This window comes from Dreissena polymorpha, chromosome 13 (assembly GCF_020536995.1).
Source record: "Dreissena polymorpha isolate Duluth1 chromosome 13, UMN_Dpol_1.0, whole genome shotgun sequence".
NCBI classification, from domain to species: domain Eukaryota; kingdom Metazoa; phylum Mollusca; class Bivalvia; order Myida; family Dreissenidae; genus Dreissena; species Dreissena polymorpha.
In genome coordinates, this window is record NC_068367.1 from 71,472,252 (window position 1) to 71,486,073 (window position 13,822).

Below are 13,822 nucleotides of genomic sequence, written 5' to 3' on the forward strand. Positions count from 1 at the left end.
GGTGACTCTGACAGAGGATCGGATCAAAGAACTACAACACAGCCGAACATGTGCCGAAAAATTAAACGACATAAAAAGAAAGGATCGATCGAAGTACAGCAGCCACTTATCATGATTGCTGACCACGTAAGACAATAACTTCGATGATGATAAGGTTAATTTATTTATAAAAGATTGCATTATTAATTTTCGGGAATGTAATTAAAAACAAAACAAGTTAGAAATAGAAAGAAAAATGCGTCATTGAAACGAATTATTAAAGATATTAAAAAAATTAAATTGTGTTTTATACAAAATAAATAATGATGTGCGGAGCAATTAAGTATGAAATAAATTAAATGTTGCTTTGATTGCTATTTGTCTACTTCCGTTAAATTGGGACTGTACAAATTAATTTGAATGTTTGGAATATTTTACATAATTGTATGTATTGTTAGAGTAAAGAAAGTAAAAATGTAGATAAGAAAGTATTATTAATAGAGTCATTACGTGAGACAGAATAACAATAATAAGAAAATTGTAGATATGTATCCATTATCAGTGTATGCCTTGCTTGTATATTGAGGTTTTGCTAATGTATATATTTCCGCTATTCAAAAGCACAAAAAGAGTAATTTGAAATATTAACAACTTGCACATGTACTTATGGTAATGCTATCATAGCCATGTAAAAAATTGATTGAATCAGATTTACATTGTTTATTAATGTGTACTGCACTATTTTGGCCATAACGTTCTCTTCAACCTCTCATACACACCATGGACATTTTCAAATATCATAAAGCCCACTAAGTTTAAATTGCAATTTGTAATACTTAATAATGGTGGTTCGGACTTAAACAATGTCAAGAATTTTTCTCATTCGTGTATTTTAATTGCATGTTTTAAACTAGGTTTTTAAGATTATTTTTATCTTTGCCGCGCTCTTTTTGTTTTTGTGATTTTCCTCTATGATACAATGTAGGTGTACTGAAACTCCAGAAATTGTTGTAAACAATCACGCTTCGATATGCGTAAATCCTTTCAGTTTTTCATCCAAAACAGCGTCAGTTTGCAATTGTGGTAAATTTATCAAATGACTTGCATTGCAATTCGTTAGATAACATACAACCAGATGACTTGAAATACAGAGATAAAAATATATTGATTAGCCTAGTTTTAATGGTTTACTTGATAAAACAATCATTGATCCAATATATCAAACATATATCGTTTCAATGTTTAAGCATTCCTCGACAACGTAGTTCAATAATTCATATGCGACGTTTATTATTATTTATCCCATTTTCACCGCGACATTGACGGTATAACACGTTGTGGAATATACTTGCTTGTATTCAACACTGTGGAATATACCTGTCACGTGCACGGACTACTTTTTAAATGACGTCATGCAATATACGCTAAAATTAGGTCGATATTGTTTGGGTCATTGATCGAATTTTAAGGTCACCCATTAGAAGAAAATGTGCATATTTTGCAGAAAAATATATTATATATATATGACATATTCACCAAAAGAAATTTAGAAATAAAATATAAAATTACACGATTTTTGTTTTATTATTTTTTTATTTATATTTACTTTACCACTGAATGGTTTTTCATAAGAAACAAAGTCGACAAAACTTACGCTTCAAAATTATACGACCTTCAACCTTTAAATCTAGTCATATGACATAATTTTTCGCCATCCGTATAATGAATCAGCTGATTGATGGCGTCATAAAATGACATACTTATTGCGTCATTTTCCCCATTTTTTTGACGATTTATTATAATCGCGACTTATTTCACATGTTTTCTACATGTGCTGTATGTCGACATATCTGAATTGTCAATTGATCACATTTTCCTTATTTCGTGTAATGTGCATTGTTTATAACCAAAGCATATACTTTTGACATTTAACTTACATATAAAGAATGTACAAGCCATACACATATCGCACAGTTCATGAATAATCTGCTATGTTTGCTTTCCTATTTAATTCACGTTAGGCATAGAGCGGTGTAAAGTATAAGATGGTAAAAATAGCACCACACTGGAATTTTATCCCATTTTCACCGCGACATTGACGGTATAACACGTTGTGGAATATACTTGCTTGTATTCAACACTGTGGAATATACCTGTCACGTGCACGGACTACTTTTTAAATGACGTCATGCAATATACGCTAAAATTAGGTCGATATTGTTTGGGTCATTGATCGAATTTTAAGGTCACCCATTAGAAGAAAATGTGCATATTTTGCAGAAAAATATATTATATATATATGACATATTCACCAAAAGAAATTTAGAAATAAAATATAAAATTACACGATTTTTGTTTTATTATTTTTTTATTTATATTTCCTTTACCACTGAATGATTTTTCATAAGAAACAAAGTCGACAAAACTTACGCTTCAAAATTATACGACCTTCAACCTTTAAATCTAGTCATATGACATCATTTTTCGCCATCCGTATAATGAATCAGCTGATTGATGGCGTCATAAAATGACATACTTATTGCGTCATTTTCCCCATTTTTTTGACGATTTATTATAATCGCGACTTATTTCACATGTTTTCTACATGTGCTGTATGTCGACATATCTGAATTGTCAATTTATCACATTTTCCTTATTTCGTGTAATGTGCATTGTTTATAACCAAAGCATATACTTTTGACATTTAACTTACATATAAAGAATGTACAAGCCATACACATATCGCACAGTTCATGAATAATCTGCTATGTTTGCTTTCCTATTTAATTCACGTTAGGCATAGAGCTGTGTAAAGTATAAGATGGTAAAAATAGCACCACACTGGAATTGGGAACGTCCCATTTTGTACACGGGTATTTTCTACTCATTAATCTGTTGTGTACTGGAATGTTTTCCATTCTTTGTGTATTTATTATTATGTATTAAACTATTTTCTCGTACAATAAGGGCATTTACCATAGATAAATAAAACATTGTGCAAGTTTAAACATAATTATGTTTATATACAGAAATCTGCAAATGCAACCGAGTTTACCAACGGCTATTATTAGATAAACTGCTCCGGTTCATTTGAACAGCAGTAATGTAGAGTACATGACGTAGCGTGTGACGAAGAAGAAAGTTTATCGCGTTCATAAACTCATTTGAATAAAGTGATATAATGGCATAAGGGTCTTTATTTAACTATGCTAAAATAATTATTAAAGACCCTAGATGCAAAATCGTCAATTATTGAGTTCAATGGATTATTAGATGGATTTTAAAGGATAATTAAACTTTAAAGGTAAGATACTAGTTCTTACGTGTTTTGATTTTTGTTTGTACTTTTGTCGTTCCCTGTTCTCGTGGAAATGATTTTAACATGGGCGCAATTGATGCATCGGATCACACACGGCATACCCATAACATTATATAAAAACACGGTGACGTTCTGCGCGTCCTTAAATTCGTCGTCCGAAGTCGGAAAACGTATTGCCCTGTATATTATCAAATAAAGTGTCAGTCGCTGCAATTGTCTGTTTACTCGTCAAAATTGTCAAGGTCTTCGATATCTAAAGAAACTTCAGCGTACAGTTTATTTAGTATTGACAGACCTGTACAAAGTCGCGCCAGTCAAAAATCATAAAAAGCGACATTTAAAGTTATGGTAGCCAGAACTAGGTCGTCAATGGTGTACATGTATGTTGACATCGACAGCATTTTGTCAGGAGCAATCGCCGCCATATTGGATTTTGATCATTTTCTTTCGAAAATAAAATAAATTATAGTAAAGTAAAATCTTCTTTTCGCGGTCGTAATGTGTTAAAATTCGCAAACTGCGTAAAATTGAATGTAGGCATATGGTGATATTTTTACTTGTTTTACAGTCTGTGTGTGAATTTTTTAAAGACTATTTTGCGTACCAGAACAAATACATGTATATCACTACGCATGGTTACATTTGATAGATTGTAAGCGCTTTTATGACCGAATTAAAATTATTGTTAAGGTTATTAGATCTATTTATGTTAAATGTCACGTTGAAAAAATCAAATGGGATAAATAGAATACTAGGATTAGCGTTGAATACAGAGAAGTTTATGTTGCTCGGCTCGAACACCGAAAGCGCTCGCCAAGGCTCGCGCTTCCGGCGTTCTAAGCCTCGCAACATAAACTTCTATGTATTCAACGCTAACCTAGTATTCTCTATATCCATCACTGAGAAAACTACCGCTATACAAAACTAGTGATAAGCCGTGCCTTAACGGTTTAAGTGATAAAGAAAAAATACTTTCGTGTTTTTTGTTTTCACTTCTTCATAATTAACAATATTACACTTTTAATTATTATTTTATTAGCTAAAGGATCTCCGTAACAGACGCAATTATGCAACAGGCTCGGAGCTTAGCGGGGCTGCTATATTTGCTGTTTCTTGGGGGGAGCATGTAAAAAGAACGCAATTTTATTTTATGTTTTAATACACAAATTTTGTGTCTATGAGCCAATTTGAGTATCGTATTAAACTCTACGATCGAATAAAATGTTATAGTTACTGAATCGTCAACAGCGTTGTCAAGTCTTGAAAAAACGTTCCATATTTCAATCAATTTTCTTTGAAAAAGTTAAAACGGTTACAAAAGATTAAAAAACCCCAGTGACAGGTTTAAAAGTACGTGGCTAAACAACCTAAACATACGTAAAAACTACAGATGCAAGTGCCAAGCCATATAAATAACTACGGGTGATGGGAATGTAAATGAAAACCATTTCGTTCATGTTGTCAAGATTAAATGTTCTGTCCGCATGTATTTATGTCATTGAAGTTTTGTTCTGGTTTTAAACTGCTGACTTGAAAATATATTAAATATGTTTATTCTATACAACATAATCTGTTATATGGCATTTTTGGATACTAACTACTTTTATGGCACAAGTATAATGGATTCTTCATGACGCAGAGAACGACATGTGCATGGGTCGTATCCACAAAGCTCCTTAGTGAAAACTGAAGTAAAGGCCTTAAAATTGAAAATTTCCTTAAGTCTATACTTGATTAAATTGAACTTCAATTTTGTTTTTAATGCTATTATGCTGTTTAAGATTCAAAATACCCTGCTGCTTTAGATACCGGCCGGTATCTAAACAAAAGCATAATCGCCAAGACCTTAGCATCAGTTCGGTTCGTTAGGACCGCGCGCTACTTTCTTCCGCCTGTATTCCTTACTTGCTTTCATTTTAAAACCTTTTTCATATACAGAATTCTATTCTCCTAAGCAAGATGTTATTTTTTAAAACTGAACTCCAAATATAAACGCTACAAATTGGTATTAAGTACGAACATGTCGACCGTAAATCTAGATTCTAAAACTCCAAAACGGTATGATATTTGCAAAAGTGAAAGTTATAACTCGCCGGGCTGTCGAAATCAGAAGAAAAACTTAATATATATTTATATATCTGTTTACTACGTAAAGTAAGCTTTCTAATGATATATAATTTGTCAAAATCGGCCGAGAAATGAAACTATAATTTAACAAAAGACGTGAGTGGGTACATCAAAATGTATAACCTCGGCGCTTCGCTGTACGCTAATTGTAAAAGATCGATAGCCACAACACGGTAAAACGCGCGGTGGTAAATTATAAAATGTGTATTTCTTGTGTTTAACTCGCCATAAATCCATTAATAAAAACGGGAATATACTAAAAGTTATATTTTTTTGAAAGAGAAATTAATAAGCAACATGATAACGTATAAACCAATAAAATCGGATGAATAGTTTTTGCATAAGATTGAATTTACTACAGTAATGCTCAAATACTCGATTCATCTCCTATCAATATAGACTCCGTGATGGTGGGGATTTTTAATAAGTATTTTGTTTCATCTTTTGCTTTAGGTCTTTTACTAATTGTTCCCTTAATTACGTTTTTGAAGTTTCATTATACTATATATATATATATATATATATGAACTCTGAAATGACAGTATAAAAACATACCTAATAAAAAAGTCTTTAGATTATTTCCATATACATGTATTTAACCAAAATATTAATTCTACCGACATAACATTTTGATGGATATTATAATCTCAAGATTGTTAAATATATCCGCTTTTAAAACAAAATGTGTACTAATGACTTAACATCCAATATAAGCGTTCCATTTTATATGAATATTTTTACGTAATCGTTGTTATTAAATCCACGAATGTCTCTGCTACAACACGTTTACGGTGCCCTATGGAGGTGCGTTGCATCAGTTGCTTCTTTTTTTGTAATGTCACACAAGTGATTTCAAACAGTCATTTCTTGGCCCAATATCTGCCCCTTGGACAAATGCATTAACAGCTGACTGTGTCAAAACTACGCCTGTATAACGTCACATATATAATTAGCATTTTACCATTAACAGCGTTCTTGTGATGTTTTTCACTTATTTTATTTTTGTCTGGGAAGAAGTTGTTCATATGTCCAACTTTAATTGGGAGCTCAACTGACAATAAATGGTTTGACAACGACACGTGTATCTGGTTTAAATGAAACACAATTATATCAAGAATTAATGAAGGAGCATTTTGTTGTTTTGCGTGTTCACTGATATAGGACGTGCATTATCACTGATATTATCTTGAAGTGAATATCATTAAAATGCCTAACCGTTGACAATGTTGGTTTCTATACTTTTAAATGTCATGTTTGCCAATTAAGGTATTTAAAAGGATGTGCTATGCAATGTAATGTAAACTAACTTGATGTGCTTCATCCAAACAACTAGTACAATGCATATCCATATTGTCACACTTCATTTTCTTGTTGGCACAAAGTTTGATACAAAATAAATAAATAAACGCAGACAATTGTTGGGGTTTGCACGGATTAACACATACTTCTTCTGAAATGTTTAGTCATGTTCCATACAGACGGTCAAGCAGTCATAAATAATCGACCAAATTTGCGCAATTTTCCACATACTGGCACATACAAAAAACCTTAATTATTGGCATACAGATAACAGAAACGTAGGAGCAATAAACGAAATAAGCCAAAACAATTATTTGAAGAAAAGGCAGTTCTAACAGTATTTTACATCGAAAAAATATGTATTCAACTAGCAAGAAACATTGTTTGGTAATCCTTAAGTGAGCGTAGTGACGTTTTGACGCGAGTTGAACCGATCTGTTCCCTAACTGGCTATTGATGGTGCCGATGGGTTGAACGTCTGTTGCGGTTGACCATGCATATCTGGTTGACCGTGCATAACTGGTTGACCATGCATAAGTGGTTGGCCATGCATAGCGGGTTGATTATGCATTACTGGTTGACCATGAAAATATGACTGTCCATACGGCATATAACTAGGTACTGCGTTAACAAATGCCAAACCTGTCAAAAAACAAACAAATGTCACAACACCCAATAATCAAACATAGTTTATTCACGGCCATGTTGAAGATAACAAGCAAACACGGTGGTTTTTAATCAGCATACGTATTTATAATTATTATGTATCCAAAGCAAGTTTAACAGATAATTAAATATATAATTACTCAAAACACGTAATATAATTATAAGAATACAAGTTCAATTAAGAGCAGAAATACGCATACCAGGAGCTGGTTGCACAGTTTGGCGACAACATTTCTTGGCACAGACGCAGATCAGACCAACGAAAATGCAGATCAGACATAGTATGCTAAACGACAGTCCTATGGCGCCAACCATAATGGCTTCCTCGGCTTCCTCATAGTGGCCGCGATAGTAACTATCACTGTAGCTGAAATACAAATCATAAATAAACATCAATAATAAATAGTTTAAATATATTATAAAGAAATAAATTTCATACAATTATTAACTTATTATATTCAAGTTGAATGATGATTTATAAATATATATTGGCTATATTTTATGACGTATAAATTTTTATTTGCATATTATAAACAACATGAAATTAAATAGAGAATAAAAGTTTAGTGTTGATTATAGAACAGGTTTATCATGCGAGGCTTATAAAACAAAAAGCACGAGCCTTGGCGAGTGCTTTTTCGTTTTCGTGCCGAGCATGATAAACCTGATCTATAATCAACACTAACCTATTATTCTATTTATACCACTTTTTATTTTGTAAACCTTTTTGTTTAAACAAAATTAGTTTGACTGAATAATTTCGCTGGATTTATGACGTCATTTCGTCGAAATATTGACGTCATTTCCTGCCGTTGATTATAGATGATATTTAATCAACGGGGCTTTAATCAACCGAATTCGCTGTAAAAGTGAGATAAATAGAGAATAATAGGTTAGTGTTGATTATAGATCAGGTTTATCATGCGAGGCTTAGAAAACAAAAAGCACGAGCCTTGGCGAGTGCTTTTTCGTTTTCGTGCCGAGCATGATAAACCTGATCTATAATCAACACTAACCTATTATTCTATTTATCCCACTTTTTATTCAGTAAACTTTTTTTATTTAAACAAAATAAGTTTTCATGGGTGTTTGTCGTACTTTGATAATGACTGTAGTGTAACCAAGGTCAGTGTATTACTCCGCGTTCCAAAAATAACCGCTGATCAAATAATCATTTTTTTAAATAAGAATATCGTTCTGTAACAAAGTGTCGAGCGTTATTAATTACAATTTTAATCATATTGAATTGCAAATCTTTAAGTTTTATGATATCAATATGACATTAAGTTGTTATATACAAGGAACTACATTTGTTTACAACGTAGCCTAACACCACACACAATTCACTTTCGATATCAAACTATCGAGTCGATCACGAGGTGCACAATATTTGCTTCTTTGTTTGTGGTTATTTCGTGACGAAATAACAAAGATTACTTGGATTTAAGCTAATTATATACATTAACATTTTGAATGTTGAAAGTGGCACCAAAGAATTGTGAGGCAGAGTTGTTCGAACTAGAGAAAGACATTTGCTGGTGAAGTGACTGGGTGGGCGAACATCAAGATCAACTTGTTCGACGGTAGACAGTGATTGTCTAGGCTGCATTTCGGCCATAGTTTCGGTGCATGAAGGTGAACAAGAGGAATCTGTTGGATTGTAACATTTACTGGACTGAGCAAGAATGATCACTTTTGCTGCTGTTCAACAGATATGTTGGAATAATTGGTTATGGACTGGACATTTTTGTGCCCTGTTATGGCCATGGTTTCAGTGGGTGGAATGTTTGCATTTCGAAGTTTTTGGACCAGTAATTTGCGAACTGAGTGGTTCGTTATTCTCTTGTGCTTGAGAAAGCCGGCGTCTTTTGCCATGGCCTTCAGCATCTGACCTAACTTGTTGACACCCAATTGTTGACGCAAGAATCACCGGGATGCAGTGTCATTTGTGCGTATTGCCAGGTAGAAAAGATGCTTTGAAGAAAAATCAGATGGACGCATATCCGAGTACAGCTTGTAAATGAACACAGGATTTCTTGGTCCAGACGATTGTTTTCTACGGTCAAAAGGGAGCAACTCGAACTGACTTCTTCAAAGGGGAGCAACAACAACAGAACCTATTTGCATAGTGTTAAATTTACCTAATACTAGGTTTTAATGACAATAAATGACAAAAAACTCGTTTTTGCTACTTTCCTTTGTTTTAAGGTCATTTAGATTGACAAACATTTGAGATTGTTTTTATTATTGATGCACTTGGCAAATACAGGTGACGAGGTGCGTGGGAAAAAGTAGTCCCGGTTCGGCAGTTGATGACGTCATTTCGTGCCATTGATTATAGCCTTGCCGTTGATTATAGATGAAATTTAATCAACGGGGCTTTAATCAACCGATTTCGCTGTAAAAGTGGGATAAATAGAGAATAATAGGTTAGTGTTGATTATAGATCAGGTTAATCATGCGAGGCTTAGAAAACAAAAAGCACGAGCCTTGGCGAGTGCTTTTTCGTTTTTGTGCCGAGCATGATAAACCTGATCTATAATCAACACTAATCTATTATTCTATTTATCCCACTTTTTATTTTGTAAACCTTTTTGTTTAAACAAAATTAGTTTGACTGGATAATTTCGCTGGATTTATGACGTCATTTCGTCGAAATATTGACGTCATTTCCTGCCGTTGATTATAGATGATATTTAATCAACGGGGCTTTAATCAACCGAATTCGCTGTAAAAGTGGGATAAAATGAATTACGTTATAAAACATGTACCTCTCGCATTACATGACGTTTCCCACACCGGACAATTCATTATTCCTGTTAGCGATTAAATATTGATTACATTTGCCCACTTAACAAGATAAGTATTGACGCAAAGCATCAAAGGGCGTCGGGAATTTCAGTGTTAAGGGCACTCAATGAAGTTACATGGAACGATTTTTTTTCTACTGTAAATATTAATATATTGGCCGATTATTTTAAACAAAATTGAAAAAGATACTGGTATAACCATTATCTATGATTTTGTGTTATAACCCCCAAATAACCATTATCTATGATGTTGTGTTATAACCCCCATATAACCAATAGCTATGATTTTGTGTTGTAACCCCCAAATATTTCATAGTTCATTTTATTTACATTGGTTTCCTTTTTTTTACTGGCATCCGTGTGCAGTTTTCATTAATGGAACAGAACTGTGTAGGTTTTAAAAAATCTGCTTCATCTTGTAAGCGTAATTTCATATTTTTCTCAACTTCAAGGGGAGATGATTCTGATCTTATTCTTACGTTGCTCATTTACGATAGGGGTTGAGTACTCATTGATATGAACACACTGTAAAAGTTTTAATGTGTTTACGAACCCCCCCCCCCACCCTCTCACACATATATTTCATGGGCATAATAAAAACAAAAAATGGTTACAATAAAACAGCATATTGATTTAAACTAAAATGTCTACATCAAAACAAAAAGTTAACATAGAACACAAATAAAATAATTTGATTCTACTGGGGCTCGAACCCTGGGCCTCTCACATGTGAAGCGAGCGTGTAACCACTACACTGCGGAACCGCTTGAAAAATCACCTTCTAACTAAGATATTAATAAGTGACTGTAGTGCAACGGTTATCAATAAAACAATAAACCGTGAAATCGCTGTCGTCTTGTAAAATTGAAGAAAATACAGTTAACCAAATCTCGAACAGCAAAAGTCTGCGCTATTGTTAGAAAAAACACAAAATAAATATATTTTGATTATGTTTTTTTTTATACAAAACCAGAAAGTATCACCGGTTCGCGAATTTTCCCAGTCCCTGTGATCTTTTATTATTGCCCAGTCCCTGTGATCAGTAATTAATTAAAAGAATAAGCTTTGCATTATTGGCAATAAATGTTGTAGTAAATGTAATAGGCACAAATGCAGTACTTATTTACACTAATTTTCACAAAAATCACCATTATGCAAGATATTCTGACAACAAAAATATATACATTGATCCGTAAAATAAATTCTCCTCCCATAAGCGAAAAAAAAACGTATTACATGCGAGTCGCCGCACTTCAGTGCGACGCCAATAAAGGAATAGTGAAAACAACAACATACTCTCGTAACAATCTGAGACTTTTTTGATGACGCAAGCGAGGCAATTGTTTACAGAATTAACCCGAAACCTTTCTTACGGTTGCAGTATTTATGAACGTCATTCGCCACTAACCCGTAGTATGATCCTTGTGTAGACGCTGAAAAAGATAGCACAAACAACGTCAAAAAGAATTAGCAACGTCAAAAACATGAACAATATAAGATATTTTGAAAAACGTCAGATAGCATGAACAACGTAAGATATCATGAACAACGTCATTTAGCATTGCCAAAGTTAGATAGCATGACCAACGTCACCTTTCTATGTGGATTCGTATAGCATTAACAACGTCACGGATAACATAAACAACGTTTACAGATAAAATGAACAGCACTACAGATAACATGAACAACATTACAGATTACCGGTACATGTACAACGTTTCATATAAGATGAACAACATTTCTTTTCTATGAGAACACATAAAAGTCACTTGTTTAATACGCCAAATCCATTTTACTTCGGATTGGTTCAGGCCTTATTTTATAACACAGAGGAAGTAAAAGAAGGCTTCACGTTTTCAAGACAATAACACAATGTATTACCTTTATTGGCTATTGATGTATTATAATGAGACAACTAAATATCCTCCTGATGTATAATCAATGAACATGAAATAAGTAAGTGTGCGATGAAGCATACCTGAATGTATTAATCCGATACATATGCCCGCAGTTATTAAAAGTGCCATGTTGCGATCACAATTAGTGAAACCCTAATCTGTGCAAGCACATGTGTAAGGTCCCCCGAACTAGTTGACCAAACTGTAAATGGACGCCGCTTCAACTGATATGTTAACATGTTGTTAACTTTGAGATAACATAGATCAATACATATCCAGAAATCCAAAGTAAACATAATAACCAAAGGATCCATTGTCTTGTTATCAGCATGAAGCTTTACAGCTAAGTCTTTTAATGACCTGCATCGAAATACGATTCATGCCAAATTTCTTATTCTAAATGCATAGACAAATATGTGTTGGTTAATTAGGTGATTTTTGTATTTGTACATATTGATAATGACTTGTTATTAATAGAATAATTGTTACAAGCGTTTCATTTAATATGTAATAATTGGTTAACGCGTCGAAATGTTTGAAATTTCACATACACTTAAGAGTTAACGAAAAAAAATATAATGGTTTTCTAATCCAAAATATATATTTAGAATGGAAACCCATGACGGCCAATGTTGTTTTCAGGGCGTAATTTTAAAAAACGTTGTACGTTGTCCATGCCACATGTCTAGACTTTGTATACAGCTCTAAAGATTGGGAAACGTTGATTTCAACTTTCAAGCTAAATACAATGTATATTAACGAAACAATTTAGTTCATTATGCCCGGAACGGAACAATTTTGATCCGAGTGACATGATATGAACAAACATTGTAGAGAACAATCCATACGATTGTACATGCCAAATACCAAATCTCTGGGCTGTTCGGTTAAGGAGAATATTTTTAAAGTGTACACAAGCTTAAAAGATAGCATGAGCAATCATGAAGTATTGAAAAAAGTTATCCCGATTAGGGTTGGAAAGGATAAGCATCGTAAGGGGTAGGTAGAAAGATAAAACCGGTCGAAATCCAGAAGAAAAAAAAAAGAACATTTGACGGAAGAAAGAAATAGTGCTTAAAATTAAAACGGACAAGACCTGAAAACACAGACTTACCTTGAACACAAATGGAGGTGGCATCTGTATTAATATCCAAACAGGGCTTACGTGCATACCTGAAACAATCAAAGTACTGAAAGTACTGGTTTGACGATGCTTTTGAAGAGGATGGATATATAGAGGATATTTGTTGGATTCGGTGGCATATCGATTTTCCCAGAAAATATGCGAAAAATATCGATATTTTCACTGTTATTTTTCACTGTTTAAAAAAGTGAAATACCAGTTTATTTCACTGATATTTCTGTATAAATCACCGGAAAGCATAACATAAATAAGCATCCATTTAAGTTAATCTACATCACCGCAATTGTGTAATTTTTATTGCTTGTCATTTATCCGCAGGTCAATAGTTAATGGTTGTGGTGCAATCGTTTTCGTTCTTGGACACTGCATGCCTTCAATGAAATTTATTTACCTAAATATCTCATATTTGAACTTAAAATTCTTTTGGGAGAAATGGTCCAGACAACTGGATAAAACAGCAACAATATGCTAACCCATTATTTTTTGAGGAACATAATTGAGAATTCCTGTGCTAGCCCCAAATCACAGTATGTTGGGGTATAATAATAATCAAACTTTGTTTTTCTTCTCAAAAGATTGT

The 13,822-nt window shown here is 33.3% G+C and overlaps 1 protein-coding gene across 1 annotated transcript; it reads right to left on the reverse strand.

The window, feature by feature from the left end:
- Positions 1-6,000: 6,000 nt before the first annotated feature.
- On the reverse strand, positions 6,001-12,330 carry LOC127856331 (uncharacterized). The gene is made up of 4 exons (XM_052392467.1): positions 12,179-12,330; positions 11,609-11,633; positions 7,591-7,757; positions 6,001-7,366 (listed from the first exon to the last, which is right to left on the reverse strand). The coding sequence occupies exons 1-4, from the start codon at positions 12,225-12,227 to the stop codon at positions 7,167-7,169; spliced, it is 441 nt and encodes a 146-aa protein (XP_052248427.1). The 5' UTR covers positions 12,228-12,330; the 3' UTR covers positions 6,001-7,166.
- Between the last annotated feature and the right edge of the window lie 1,492 nt (positions 12,331-13,822).

Bases quoted from the DNA above. Each gene is read 5' to 3' on its own strand.
- LOC127856331 (XM_052392467.1), bottom strand. From the start codon at position 12,227: ATGGCACTTTTAATAACTGCGGGCATATGTATCGGATTAATACATTCA. The intron at 7,758-11,608 runs GTTAGTGGCGAA...TTTGTATTTCAG, and splicing joins ACACAAGGATCATACTACGG to CTACAGTGATAGTTACTATC. The intron at 7,367-7,590 runs GTATGCGTATTT...GTTTTTTGACAG, and splicing joins AACTGTGCAACCAGCTCCTG to GTTTGGCATTTGTTAACGCA.